This window comes from Stegostoma tigrinum, chromosome 3 (assembly GCF_030684315.1).
Source record: "Stegostoma tigrinum isolate sSteTig4 chromosome 3, sSteTig4.hap1, whole genome shotgun sequence".
NCBI lineage: Eukaryota > Metazoa > Chordata > Chondrichthyes > Orectolobiformes > Stegostomatidae > Stegostoma > Stegostoma tigrinum.
The window spans coordinates 139,325,617-139,341,734 of NC_081356.1; the positions used below are offsets into that span (position 1 = coordinate 139,325,617).

General features: G+C 45.8%; 1 protein-coding gene across 1 annotated transcript in view; it reads right to left on the reverse strand.

Moving 5' to 3' along the window:
- Positions 1-16,118, reverse strand: part of nup155 (nucleoporin 155) — a 224,258-nt gene that overhangs the window by 30,841 nt on the left and 177,299 nt on the right. Inside the window, exon 30 of the mRNA XM_059645000.1 lies at positions 8,844-8,973. Coding sequence (XP_059500983.1) covers positions 8,844-8,973 — 130 coding nt within the window. The remainder of the gene's footprint in view (positions 1-8,843; positions 8,974-16,118) is intronic.

Below are 16,118 nucleotides of genomic sequence, written 5' to 3' on the forward strand. Positions count from 1 at the left end.
ATGAAAAAGGAACAAAAGAATGAACACATGGGAGGCAGAAGTGTTTTAAACTATCTCCTTTTATTATTCCGAAGACCATTGCCTCCAGATCTCTTCAAACACCTCAACAACTCCATTCTCTTCAAAACCCGTTGACCTCAAATATTAATTCTGGAGAAACATGGCTTCATCCTAAATGAAATAAAATGGAGAAAAGTGGATGATGAAGACCTGAAACAAAAACAGAAATTATCAGTGAAACTCAACCCTGGCATCAGAACGCTGAAGATGAGTCACTGGACTCCAAATGTTAACTCTACTCTCTTCCCATAGCTGCTGCCAGACCTGTTGAGTTTCAGCAGCAATTTCTGGTTTTGGTCCGCTCCTTACTGTTGCACCAGCTGCACATGCATATATCCTTGATAGTTTTGGTGAGTGAGACCATGGCACAGTCCTATGGAAACAAGTCTTGTCTTTATATTCAGAATGCCAGTAAAGGATATTCTGTTCTCCATTATGCTGCGTAGCACAAATTCTGAATGGGACAGAATTTGAACAGATGTACCAACTCAAGGCTGGGCATCTATGCAGTGCTGAGAGCCGTAAACAGTAGTAGAATGTGTTCTAGAATAATCTGATCCTCATGGCCTGGCCATCAATCAACAATTACCATCAATCCTGGGTATCAACCCTGTTTCAATGGAGAATACAGAAGGGGAATGCCAAAAACAGCACTCGGCATACCATAAAATGAGGTGTCATCCTGGTGAAGCTGCTAAACATCATAAGTAGCAAGTAATAAGTCAGTTAAGTAATCCCACAAACAACAGGTCAGACCCGAGCTCTGCAGTCCATGCCACATCCAGTTGTGAATGGTGGTGGTCAATTAAACAACTCACTGGAGGAGGCGGCTCCACAAACATCCCCGTTGGTAGTGATGTAAGAACCCAACATACCAGTGCAAAAGATAAGGCTGAATCATTTGCAGCAATCTTCAGTCAAAAGTGCCGAGTGGATGATCCATCTTGGCCTCCTCCAGTGGTCCCCAGCACAGATACCAATCCGCAGCCAGTTCAATTCACTCCATGTGACATCAAGAAATGGATGGAGGTACTAGACACTGCAAGGCCATGGGCCCTGACAACATTCCAGTGGAAGTACTGAAGACTTGTGCTCCAGAATTTATCGCTTCCCTAGCCAAGCGGTTCTAGTACACAGTCACAACACTGGCTTCTACAACACAATGTGGAAAATTGACCATGTATAATCAGGTACACTAAAAGCAGGTCAAATCCAACCCAGCCAATTACTGCCCCAACTATATAATGGACTTCAGCAAGGCATGTAGAACATAGAACATAGAACAGTACAGCACAGAACAGGCCCTTCAGCCCACAATGTTGTGCCGACCATTGATCCTCATGGATGCACCCTCAAATTTCTGTGACCATATGCATGTCCAGCAGTCTCTTAAATGACCCCAATGACCTTGCTTCCACAACTGCTGCTGGCAACGCATTCCATGCTCTCACAACTCTCTGCGTAAAGAACCTGCCTCTGACATCCCCTCTATACTTTCCACCAACCAGCTTAAAACTATGACCCCTCGTGCTAGCCATTTCTGCCCTGGGAAATAGTCTCTGGCTATCGACTCTATCTATGCCTCTCATTATCTTGTATACCTCAATTAGGTCCCCTCTCCTCCTCCTTTTCTCCAATGAAAAGAGACCGAGCTCAGTCAACCTCTCTTCATAAGATAAGCCCTCCAGTCCAGGCAGCATCCTGGTAAACCTCCTCTGAACCCTCTCCAAAGCATCCACATCTTTCCTATAATAGGGCGCCCAGAACTGGACGCAGTATTCCAAGTGCGGTCTAACCAAAGTTTTATAGAGCTGCAACAAGATCTCACGACTCTTAAACTCAATCCCCCTGTTAATGAAAGCCAAAACACCATATGCTTTCTTAACAACCCTGTCCACTTGGGTGGCCATTTTAAGGGATCTATGTATCTGCACACCAAGATCCCTCTGTTCCTCCACGCTGCCAAGAATCCTATCCTTAATCCTGTACTCAGCTTTCAAATTCGACCTTCCAAAATGCATCACCTCGCATTTATCCAGGTTGAACTCCGTCTGCCACCTCTCAGCCCATCTCTGCATCCTGTCAATGTCCCGCTGCAGCCTACAACAGCCCTCTACACTGTCAACGACACCTCCGACCTTTGTGTCGTCTGCAAACTTGCTGACCCATCCTTCAATTCCCTCGTCCAAGTCATTAATAAAAATTACAAACAGTAGAGGCCCAAGGACAGAGCCCTGTGGAAGCCCACTCACCACTGACTTCCAGGCAGAATATTTTCCTTCTACTACCACTCGCTGTCTTCTGTTGGCCAGCCAATTCTGTATCCAAGCAGCTAAGTTCCCCTGTATCCCATTCCTCCTGACCTTCTGAATGAGCCTTCCATGGGGAACCTTATCAAATGCCTTACTGAAGTCCATATACACCACATCCACAGTTTGACCCTCATCAACCTTACTAGTCACATCCTCAAAAAACTCGATAAGGTTTGTAAGGCATGACCTACCCCTCACAAAGCCGTGTTGACTGTATTTGATCAAGCCATGCTCTTCCAGATGGTCATAAATCTTATCCCTCAGAATCCTTTCTAACACCTTGCAGACGACAGACGTGAGACTTACCGGTCTATAATTGCCGGGGATTTCCCTATTTCCTTTCTTGAAGAGAGGAATTACATTTGCCTCTCTCCAGTCCTCAGGTACGACTCCAGTGGAGAGCGAGGATGCAAAGATCTTCGCAAGTGGCGAAGCAATTGCATTTCTCGCTTCCCAAAGCAGCCGAGGACAAATCTGATCCGGGCCTGGCGACTTGTCAATCTTAATGTTTGACAAAATTTTCAGTACATCAGCTTCCTCTATCTCTATCCATTCCAGCATGCACACCTGCTCTTCAAAGGTTTCATTCACTACACAGGTCGTTTCTTTCGTAAAGACAGAAGCAAAAAACTCATTTAGGGCTTCCCCTACCTCCTCAGGCTCCACACACAAGTTCCCTATGCTATCCCTGATCGGCCCTACTCTTTCTTTGACCATTCTCTTATTCCTCACGTAAGTGTAAAATGCCTTTGTGTTTTCCCCGATTCCTTCTGCCAAGCCTTTCTCGTGCCCCCTCCTGGCTCTCCTCAGACCATTTTTGAGCTCCTTCCTTGCCTGCATGTAATCCTCTCTAGCTGAACTTGACCCTAGCTTCCTCCACCTTATGTAAGCTACCTTCTTACTTTGCACTAGAAGCTCTAGAAGCATGTGATAAGGTTCCCCATGGCAGGCTCATTCATAAAGTCAGGAGGTATGGGATACAAGGTGATTTGGCTGTCTGGATTCAGAACTGGTTGGATGACAGGAGGCCGAGAGTGGTTGTAGATGGTAAGTATTCTGCCTGGAGGTCAGTGCTGAGTGGTGTCCCGCAGGGCTCTGTTCTTGGGCCTCTGCTCTTTGTAGTTTTTATAAATGACTTGGATGAGGAGGTTGAGGGATGGGTTAATATGTTTGCTGATGACACAAAGGGTGGAGGTGTCATTGATAGTATCGAGGGCTATTGCAGGCTTCAGTGAGACACTGACAGTACGCAGAGCTGGGCTGAAAAATGGCAGATGGAGTTCAACCTGGATAAATGCGAGGTGATGCATTTTGGAAGGTCGAATTTAAATGCTGAATATAGGATTAAAGGCAGGATTCTCGGCAGTGTGGAGGAACAGCGGGACCTTGGTGTTCAAGTGCATAGCTCCCTCAATGTTGCCACCCAAGTGGATAAGGTTGTTAAGAAAGCATATGGTGTTTAGGCTTTCATTAACAGGGGGATCGAGTTTAAGAGCCGTGAGTTTATGCTGCAGCTGTACAAAACCCTGGTGAGACCATATTTGGAATATTGTGTCCAGTTCTGGTCGCCCTATTATAGGAAAGATGTGGAGGGTTTGGAGAGGGTGCAAAGGAGGTTTACCAGGATGCTAGATAATAAAATGTGAGGCTGGATGAACACAGCAGGCCCAGCAGCATCCCAGGAGCACAAAAGCTGACGTTTCAGGCCTAGACCCTTCATCAGGATGCTGTCTGGACTGGAGGGCTCGTCTTACGAGGAGAGGTTGACTGAGCTTGGACTTTTCAGCAGAATTCACTGCCACGAGGGGTCATAATTTTAAGGTGTTAGGAGGAAGGTATAGAAGAGACCATCAGAGGGAGGCTCTTCACCCAGAGAGTTGTGAGCGCATGGAATAGTTTGCCAGTGGAAGTCGTGGAAGCGGAGTCATTAGTGACATTTAAGCAACTGCTGGACATACACATGGACAGCAGTGAATTGAGGGGAATGTAGGTTAGATTATTTTAATTTTGGATCAGGATTATTCCACTGCACAACATCATGGGCCGAAGGGCCTGTACTGTGCTGTACTTTTCTATGTTCTATATAGTACAGATCATCAGTAAACTGTCAGAAGGTGACACTAACAATGTTATCAAGCAGCACTTGCTCAGCAGTAAGTGGGGAGGCTGCAGAAAGATTTAGACAGTTTAGGAGAGTGGTCCAGGAAATGGCTGAAGAAATTCATAGTGAGCAAATGAGGTTTTGCACTTTGGAAAAAGGAATACAGGCATGGACTATTTTCTAATTCGTAAAGCAGAAGTACAAAGGGATCAGGGAATGTTGGTGTAGGATTCTTTAAAGGTTAACTTGCAGGTAGAGTCTTTGATTAAGAAAGCAAATGCAATGTTGTCGTTTATCTCAAGAGGGTTGGAATATAAAATGAGTGAGTTAGGCCCCAGTTAGAATACTGTGTCCAATTTTGGGCCCCACACCTCAGGAAGGATGTACTGATGCTGGAGCGTGTCCAGCGGAGATTCACACGGACGATCCCTGGAATGGTAGGTTTAACATACGATGAACGGCTGAGGATCCTGGGATTGTACTCATTAGAGTTTAGAAGGTTGAGGGGAGATCTAATAGAAACTTACAAGATAATGAATAGAACATAGAACAGTACAGCACAGAACAGGCCCTTCAGCCCACAATGTTGTGCCGACCATTGATCCTCATGTATGCACCCTCAAATTTCTGTGACCATATGCATGTCCAGCAGTCTCTTAAATGACCCCAATGACCTTGCTTCCACAACTGCTGCTGGCAACGCATTCCATGCTCCCACAACTCTCTGCGTAAAGAACCTGCCTCTGACATCCCCTCTATACTTTCCACCAAACAGCTTAAAACTATGACCCCTTGTGCTAGCCATTTCTGCCCTGGGAAATAGTCTCTGGCTATCAACTCTATCTATGCCTCTCATTATCTTGTATACCTCAATTAGGTCCCCTCTCCTCCTCCTTTTCTCCAATGAAAAGAGACCGAGCTCAGTCAACCTCTCTTCATAAGATAAGCCCTCCAGTCCAGGCAGCATCCTGGTAAACCTCCTCTGAACCCTCTCCAAAGCATCCACATCTTTCCTATAATAGGGCGCCCAGAACTGGATGCAGTATTCCAAGTGCGGTCTAACCAAAGTTTTATAGAGCTGCAACAAGATCTCACGACTCTTAAACTCAATCCCCCTGTTAATGAAAGCCAAAACACCATATGCTTTCTTAACAACCCTGTCCACTTGGGTGGCCATTTTAAGGGATCTATGTATCTGCACACCAAGATCCCTCTGTTCCTCCACGCTGCCAAGAATCCTATCCTTAATCCTGTACTCAGCTTCCAAATTCGACCTTCCAAAATGCATCACCTCGCATTTATCCAGGTTGAACTCCATCTGCCACCTCTCAGCCCATCTCTGCATCCTGTCAATGTCCCGCTGCAGCCTACAACAGCCCTCTACACTGTCAACGACACCTCCGACCTTTGTGTCGTCTGCAAACTTGCTGACCCATCCTTCAATCCCCTCGTCGAAGTCATTAATAAAAATTACAAACAGTAGAGGCCCAAGGACAGAGCCCTGTGGAACTCCACTCACCACTGACTTCCAGGCAGAATATTTTCCTTCTACTACCACTCGCTGTCTTCTGTTGGCCAGCCAATTCTGTATCCAAGCAGCTAAGTTCCCCTGTATGCCATTCCTCCTGACCTTCTGAATGAGCCTACCATGGGGAACCTTATCAAATGCCTTACTGAAGTCCATATACACCACATCCACAGCTCGACCCTCATCAACTTTTCTAGTCACATCCTCAAAAAACTCAATAAGGTTTGTAAGGCATGACCTACCCCTCACAAAGCCGTGTTGGCTTAGAAAGGGTGGACGCTGGGAAGCTGTTTCCGTTAGGCGGGGAGACTAGGACCCGTGGGCACTGCCTTAGAATTAGAGGGGGTAAATTTAAAACGGAAATGAGGAGGCATTTCTTCAGCCAGAAAGTGGTGGGCCCGTGGAATTCATTGCCACGGAGCGCAGAGGAGGCCGGGACGTTAAATGTCTTCAAGGCGGAGATTGATAAATTCTTGATCTCACAAGGAATCAAGGGCTACAGGGAGACTGCAGGGAAGTGGAGTTGAAATGCCCATCAACCATGATTAAATGGCGGAGTGGACTCGATGGGTCGAACGGCCTTCCTTCCACTCCTATGTCTTATGGTCTTAATAACCTGCTCCCCTTACACCCAGTTTGTGTTCCACCAAGGCCACTCACCTCCAGACTTCATTAGACCCTTGGTTCAAACACAGACAAATGCTTTAATTCGAGAGGTGAAATGAGTGACAACAATTGTCAAGAAGGTCACAAGTGACCAAATGTGGCATTAAAGAGCCTTAGGAAAATTGCAGTCAATCAGAATCAGGGAGCAAACTCTCCTCTGGTTGAAGCCATACCTGGCACATAGGAAGGCAGCTTTGGTTGTTGGATGTCAGTCACCTCAGCTCCAGGAAATCTCTGCAGGGGTTCCTCAGAATATTACACACATCTGGAACAGGTGGAACTTCAACTTTGGTCTTTTGGCTCAGAGGTGGGATGGTAGGGTAGCTTACCTAGGGTTCCTTGATATCACATTCAGTGGAACGTGGTCTTCATGTCAATTGTTGTCATTTTCATCTCAACTCTCAAATTCAAAGCATTTGTCAGTGTTTGAACCAAGGCCACTATGCCAGAACAGCCCTGAATTCCTCAGGGTAATGTCCTAGGTACAAACATTTTCAGCTGCTTCAATGACCTTCCCTCCATCATAAAGTCAGAAGTGGGGGTGTTCACCGATGATTGCATGACATTCAGCACCATTTATGACTCCACAGATAGTGAAGCAGTTTATGCTCAAATGCAACAAGATCTGGACAATGGCATGTAATATTTGTGCCACACAAATGACAGGCAATGACCACCTTCAATAAGAGACAACATAGCAACTGCCCCATGATATTTAATGGTGTTACCATTATGGAATCCTCCACTACGAACATCCTGGGGGTTGCTATTGACCAGAAACTGAACTGGACTCGCCACATAAACACAGCGGCTACACGAGCAGGTCAAACGTTGGGAATGTTGTGACGAATAACTCACTTCCTGATTCTCCAAAGCCTGTCCACCACCGACACGGAACATGGACTGCAGTAGTTCAAGAAGGTACCTCACCATCACCTTCTCAAGGGCAACAATACTTGTCAGCAGCAACGCCCATATCCCACAATTGACTTAAAAGAAAACATCAATGCAAGTTTCAGAGATAGCAGGAACTGCAGATGCTGGAGAATCTGAGATAACAAGGTACACAGTTGGATGAACACAGCAGGCCAAGCAGCATCAGAGAAGCAGGAAGGCTGACGTTTCAGGCCGAGACCCTTCTCCAGTAAAAATGAAAAAAAAATTTCTGAAGAAGGGTCTAGGCACGAAACGTCAGCCTTCCTGCTCGGCTTGCTATGTTCATCCAGTTATGCACCTTGTTATCTCATCAATGCAAGTTTACTTGTTTGAATGTGGTGTGCTGAATTTACTGCTCCCAATGTAATATCCCATTTACTTTAGGGACACTAAATGCATACTTGATGATTACACTTGAACCACCTTTGTTCAGTGCCAAGCTGACTCTTGCTTTCTATTCACCTGTCATTTCAATTTTAAACTCCCTGTGATTTTTCATCAGACTCCTGCATTGTTGAGCGACAGTGGGCTCAAGAAACAGTGCCTCAGATTGCGGCCTGCAGGGTTTAGTGAAAGAAAATACTGCAAACACTCAACAGGACAAGCAGCATCTGTGGAAACAAAACAAAGTGAACTTTTCAGATCAATGACCTTTCATGAAACTTTAGATCAACAGTGAAACTATAACTCTGCTTTTCTCCACTGATGCTGCTACTCCTGCTGAATGTTCCTGGCATTTTGTGTTTATTTCAGAATCATCTGTATTTTGCTTTTGTATTGGATTCAACAATTTCAGATCATAACATCTCCAATTTTTTGGGTAACATATGTTAACAATGCCACTCTCATCCTCTAGACCCATCTTTCATTTCTCTCCATAACCTTCCCTTTTCCCTTGCACTATTGTTTCGTCATTTAATCTCCCCTGCCTTTCAGAGACCCTTCTCAGACCTTTTTTGTTTTCACCTGCCTTTCACTTGGCTTGTTTCTGAAATTGTCACATGGCTAACTTTTTCCAGTTATGACAAAAGATCACAGCCTGAAATGTTAATTCTATCTCTCTTCATGGAAACTGCCAGAACTGCTGGGTTTCATACAACAGTAAAACTTGGTTGTGAAGTGCTTTCAACTGCCCACAGATCATGAAGGACATGATCTTAAAACATTTTGCCATTTGTTGGACACATTTCAGAGAGATTGCCCAACACCATACCCTTATCTCTTTTAATAAGTGACTCACCTCCATTTTCTCCTCCAACTCGTGCAAAAACTCACCATCAGCAGCCTGTGATGACGTTGCAGTGGAGCTTTTTGCACTGAGGATGGCCCGAGATATATATTCGATCCTTTGCTGCAGTGAGATTTCGGTGCTGATTTAAGAGGGGGGAAAGAAATCATTACCATCAAAGTACTGATAGCCTACAAAATAGACACAACTGAACAAACAGTGACTTTGCAAAGTATTAGCTATCATGAGCAGTCAATTCCCTGAAAAAAACCTCAAGCAAAGCCGTTCTAATGGAGCTACGACACTAGTATCAATGTGTCAAATTGCAAAACAATGTCCAGTTTGAATTAGCTGAGAAATCCTATTCCACCAAATGTCGTTCATTAGTCTATTCTCAATAGTCAGTGGTGGAGTTGCTGTCATATGAGGTCCTTAGTGATTTTGTAGTCATTTTGGGATGACAGTGGCATGGCGGTAAGATCACTTGACTAGTAATCCAGAAGTCCAGGCTAATTTTCAAATCCTTTCCCTCACCACAGTCCAAACCTGGAACTGAAAGGTCTCCAATCTCAGTAATAGTAACCACTGACTGTTGTAAAAACCCATCTGGTTCATAAGCATCTTCAGGGAAGGAAATTTGTTACATAGAACGTAGAACATAACAGCACAGTACAGGCCCTTTGGCCCTCGATGTTGTGCTGACCTGTCATACCGATCTCAAGCCCATCTAACCTACACTATTCCATGGACGTCCATATGCTTGTCCAATGACGACTTAAATGTACCCAAAGTTGGCGAATCTACTACCGTTGCAGGCAAAGCGTGCCACTCCCTTACTACTCTCAAGGTAAAGAAACTACCTCTGACGTCTGTCCTATATCTTTCACCCCTCAATTTAAAGCTATGCCCCCTCGTGCTCGCCGTCACCATCCGAGGAAAAAGGCTCTCCCTATCCACCCTATCTAACCCTCTGATTATTTTATATGTTTCAATTAAGTCACCACTCAACCTTCTTCTCTCTAATGAAAACAGCCTCAAGTCCCTCAGCCTTTCCTCCTAAGACCTTCCCTCCATACCAGGCAACATCCTAGTAAATCTCCTCTGCACCCTTTCCAAAGCTTCCACATCCTTCTTATAATGCGGTGACCAGAACTGTACACAATACTCCAAGTGCGGCCGCACCAGAGTTTTGTACAGCTTCACCATAACTTCTTGGTTGCGGAACTCGATCCCTCTATTAATAAAAGCTAAAACACTGTATGCCTTCTTAACAGCCCTGTCAACCTGGGTGGCAACTTTCAAGGATCTGTGTACATGGACACCGAGATCTCTCTGCTCATCTATACTACTAAGAATCTTAACATTAGCCCTGTACTTTGCATTCCGGTTACTCCTGCCAAAGTGCATCACCTCACACTTGTCTGCATTAAACTCCATTTGCCACCCTCTCAGCCCAGCTCTGCAGCTTATCTATGTCTCTCTGCAACCTATAGCATCCTTCGTCACTATCCACAACTCCACCGACCTTAGTGTAGTCTGCAAATTTACTAACCCATCCTTCTACGCCCTCATCCAGGTCATTTATAAAAATGACAAACTGCAGTGGACCCAACACCGACCCTTGCGGGACACCACTAGTAACTGGTCTCGAAGATGAACATTTCCCATTAACGACCACCCTCTGTCTTCTTTCAGCAAGCCAATTTTCGATCCAAACTGCTATATCTCCCACAATTCCATTCCTCCGCATTTTGTACAATAGCCTATTGTGGGGAACCTTATCGAACGCCTTGCTGAAATCCATATACACCACATCAACCGGTTTACTCTCATCTACCTGTTTGGTCACCTTCTCAAAGAACTCAATAAGGTTTGTGAGGCACGACCTTACCTTCACAAAACCGTGCTAACTATCCCTAATCAATTTATTCTTTTCTAGTTGATTATAAATCCTATCCCTTATAACCTTTTCCAACAACTGAGGTAAGGCTCACTGATCTATAATTACCAGGGTTGTGCTGACTATCTCTAATCAATTTATTCTTTTCTAGTTGATTATAAGTCCTATCCCTTATAACCTTTTCCAACAACTGAGGTAAGGCTCACTGGTCTATAATTACCAGGGTTGTCTCTATTCCCCTTCTTGAACAGGGGAACCACATTTGCTATCCTCCAGCTTTCTGGCATTATTCCTGTAGACAATGACGAGTTAAAGATCAATGCCAAAGGCTTGGCAATCTCCTCCCTGGCTTCCCAGATGATCCAAGGATAAATCCCATCTGGCACAGGGGACTTATCTATCTTCACACTCTCTAGGATTTCTAATACCTCTTCCTTGTGAACCTCAATCCCACCTAGTCTAGTAGCTTGTATCTCAGTATTCTCCTCGACAACACTGTCATTTACTAGAGTGAATACTGTTGAAAAATATTCATTGAGCGCTTCCCCTTTCTCATCTGACTCCACACACAGCTTACCACTACTATCCTTGATTGGGCCTAATCTTACTCGTCATTCTTTTATTCCTTAAATACCTATAGAAAGCCTTAGGGTTTACCCTGATCCTATCCGCCAACAACTTCTCATGTCTCCTCCTGGCTCTTCTGAGCTCTCTCTTTAGGTCTTTCCTGGCTACCTCGTAGCCCTCAAGTGGCCTAACTGAGCCTACACATCTCATCCTAACATAAGCCTTCTTCTTCCTCGTGACCAGAGATTCCACCTCCTTCGTAAACCACGGCTCCCGCACTCTACAGCTTCCTCCCTGCCTGACAGGTACATACTTACCTCGGACACACAGGAGCTTTTCCTTGAATAAGCTCCATATTTCTAATGTGCCCATCCCTTGCAGTTTCCTTCCCCATCCTATGCTCCCTAAATCTTGCCTAATCTCATCGTAATTGCCTTTCCCCCAGCTATAACTCTTGCCCAGTGGTATACACCTATCCCTTTCCATCACTAAAGTAAACATAACAGAATTGTGATCGCAGTCACCAAAGTGCTCACCTACTTCCAAATCTAACACCTGGCCAGGCTCATTACCCAGTCCCAAATCTAATGTGGCTTCGCCCCTTGTTGGCCGATCTACATACTGTGTCAGGAAGCCCTCCTGCACACACTGGACAAAAATTGACCCATCTACAGTACTCAAACTATAGTGTTCCCAGTCAATATTTGGAAAGTTGAAGTCCCCCATAACAACTACCCAGTCTCTCTCACTCCTATTGAGAATCATCTTTGCTATCCTTTCCGCTACATCTCTGGAACTATTGGAGGCCTATAGAAAACTCCCAACAGGGTGACCTCTCCTTTCCTGTTTCCAACCTCAGCCCATACTACCTCAGTTGACGAATCTCCAAACATCCTTTCTGCAACTGTAATACTGTCCTTGACCAACAATGCCACACCTCCGCCCCTTTTACCATCTTCTCTGTTTTTACTGAAACATCTAAATCCCGGAACCTGCAACAACCATTCCTGTCCCTGCTCTATCCATGTCTCCGAAATGGCCACAACATCGAAGTCCCAGGTACCAACCCATGCTGCAAGTTCACCTACCTTATTCCGGATGCTCCTGGCATTGAAGTAGACACACTTCAAACCAACTTCTTGCTTGCCAGTGCCACCTTGCTTCCCTGAAACTTTATTTCGGATCACCCTACTCTCAACCTTTTCTATGGTCGAACTACAATTTTGGAGCCCATCCCCCTGCTGAATTCGTTTAAACCCACCCGAATAGCCTTAGCAAATTTCCCCTCCAGGATATCAGTACCCCTCTAGTTCAGGTGAAGACCATCCTGCTTGTAGAGGTCCCACCTACCCCAGAAAGAGCCCCAATTATCTAAGAATCCAAAACCCTCCCTCCTGCACCATCCCTGTAGCCACGTGTTCAACTCCTCTCTCTCCCTATTCCTCGCCTCACTAGCACGTGGCACGGGCAACAAACCAGAGACAACAACTCTGTTGGTCCTAGCTCTAAGCTTCCATCCTAGATCCCTGAATTTCTGCCTTAAATCCCCATCTCTCTTCCTATCTATGTCATTGGTGCCTATGTGGACCACGACTTGGGGCTGCTCCCCCTCCCCCTTAAGGATCCCAAAAACACGATCAGAGACATCACGCACCCTGGCACCTGGGAGGCAGCACACCAACCGTGAGTCTCTCTCGTCCCCACAGAACCTCCTATCTGTCCCCCTAACTATGGAGTCCCCAATGACTAATGCTCTGCTCCTCTTCCCCCTTCCCTTCTGAGCAGCAGGGACAGACTCTGTGCCAGAGACCTGTGCCCCACTGCTTTCCCCTGGTAAGTCGTTCCCCCCCCCCCCAACAGTATCCAAAACGGTATACTTATTGTTGAGGGGAATGGCCACAGGGGATCCCTGCACTGCCTGCCGGTTTCCTTTCCGTCCCCTGACTTTAACCCATCTGCCTTTTTCCTGTACTTGAGGAGTGACTACCTCCCTGTAACTCTTCTCAATAACCCCCTCTGCCTCCCGAATGATCTGAAGTTCATTCAGCTCCAGTTCCCTAACGCGGTTTTCGAGGAGCTAGAGTTGGGTGCACTTCCCACAGATGTAGTCAGCAGGGACACTAGTGGTGACCCTTACCTCCCACATTCTGCAGGAGGAACATTCAACTGCCCTGACCTCCGTTCCCGTTATTCTGAATTCCCAAGGCTTAAAAAATAAAGAATAAAAAATAAACTTGTTGCCTTACCAATCAGGCGCACAGAACCTTTTTTTACTGGTTAGAGGAGCGGGATGGGTGGGAGACACAACCCGGGTCGTGTTTCGGGTAATGCAACCACACAAATATATGACCTCACTCACTCACCAGTCCCATGTCAGCTCCTGCTCAGCGTCCCTCTGACTATTCACGAGGTAAGCTCTTTATAGATTCAAAAACAGTGACTCACCGCCTTCCCGACAGGCTCCTGCTCCAAGCTCCCGCTCGCGCTGCTGCTGCAACCAGAAATGGAAGGCACCGGCACTCGAGATAATTCTTTATAGATTCAAGAACAGTGACTCACCTGTTGTCCTCACCTACACTTTATTCTAGATGCACAGCAAGGTGGTTGACTCTGAACTATCCTCTGAAGTTATTTAGCAATTCACTCATTTGAAGGACATCATTTTAAGGCAGAGATTGCGATAGGGTTACTGACCTTACCAGTGATGCCCAAATCTCATGAAAGGAGGTTTGGGCTCTTCCAGGGCCACTTGGAGGCTGACTTAATTTGTTTCTGAAGAGTCATTGGTCTCAAATGCTAACTTTATTTCTTTCTCCACAAATACTGCCAGGTCTGTTGAGTTTCTCCAGTGTTTCAGCTTTTATTTCAGACTCCATTACTGCCTTGGTCCAAACACAGACAAAAGAGTGGAGCTCAGCAGATGTGGTGTGAGCGACTGCCCTTGACCAGGCATGGTGTCAAGGAGATAACACGGTGTGAAGCTGGATGAACACAGCAGGCCAAGCAGCATCAGAGGAGCAGGAAAGCTTGACGTTTCGGGTCGGGACCCTTCTTCAGAAAAGATGGGCCCCCACCCGAAACGTCAAGCTTTCCTGCTCCTCTGATGCTGCTTGGCCTGCTGTGTTCATCCAGCTTCACACCGTGTTATCTCAGATTCTCCAGCATCGGCAGTTCCTACTATCTCTATGGCATCAAGGAGCCTTACCAAAACTGGGATCAATGAGAATCGGGGAAAGCTCTTTGTTGGTTCGAGACATATCTAGCTCGAAGGAAGATGGTTGTAGTTGTTGCAGGTCAGTCATTTCAGCTCCAGGGCACCTCTGCAGGAGATCCACAGTAATGTCCCAGACTCAACCATCTACAGCTGATCATCGAGGACATCCCTCCATCATAGTGTCAGAAGTGCAGATATTCTCCAATGATTGCACAATGTTCAGCACCAATCATGATTGCTCAGATTCTGAAGCGGACCATGTCCAAATATAGCAAGAACTGTATAATATACAGGCTTGGGCTGAGAGTAACAAGTAACACCTGAGCCATATAAATGCCAAGCAAAAACCATATCCAACAAGAGACAATCTAAGCATCAACCTCGAACATTCAATGGTGTTACCACCATTGAATCCCCCAACTAACAACCTTTTGGAGGTTATCACTGACCAGAAACTGAACTGGACTATAAGTACTGCAACAAGTGCGGATCAGAGGCTAGGAATTCTGTAGCAAAAAACTCACATACTGACTTCTCAAAGCCCCCACTATCTACAAGGCACAAGTCAGGATTATGTTGGAATACTTCCCACTTGCCTGGGTGAGTGTGGCTCCAACAATACTCAAGAATACACAGATCCTGTACAGGCCAGTTGGCAGACGTATTCACTGACATCTTAAACCTCTCCCATCTACATAGTGAAGTCCCAACCCGTTTCAAAGAGATGACCATCATCCCAGTACCAAAGAAAGCACATGCAACGTGCCTTAATGACTACTGACCAGTGTCTCTGATCTCCATATTCATCAAGTACTTTGAGAGGCTGGTCATGGCCTACATCATCTCTACTCTCACAGCTTGCCTCAGTCCCCTGCAATTTGTCTACTAATGTGATAGGTCTGCAGCAGATGCCATTTCTTTAGCCCTACACTCATCCCTGGAACATCTGGTTCCTACTCATTGATTACAGCTCCACTTTCAACACCATAAGCCCCTGCAGACTAATCTCAAAACTCCAAGACCTAGGTCTCGGCTCCGTCCTCTGCAACTAGATCCTCAGCTTCCTGACCAACAGATTGCAATCAACGAAGGCTGCGCCTCCTCCATGATGACCCTCACCACTGGAGACCTTAAGTATGCGTTCTCAGCCCCCTACTGAACTTCCTGTATACCCATGACTGTATGGTCAAATTTCGAATGAACGCCATCTACAAGTTTGCTGAGGACACTACCATGGTAAGACAGATATCAAACAACGATGAGTCAGAATACAGAAAGGAGACAAGGGGCTTGGTGTTGTGGTGCAATGATAACAACCTCTCTCTCAACATCAGCAAAGCTAAACAACTGAGCATTAACTTCAGGACGAAAGTAAGCGAACACACCCCTACTTACATCTGATGATAACCAACCTGTCCTAGACTTCCCACATAGACAATTCCTCTTCCTCAGGCAGCTTAGGAAACTTGGCTTGCCCAGAGGGAGCTTCACCAATTTTTACAGATGCACCACAGAAAGCATACCATCTGGGTGTATAATGGCCTATACGGCAACTGCTCTGTCCAGGACTGTAAGAAGCTACAGAAGGTTGTGTCCGCAGCCCAGA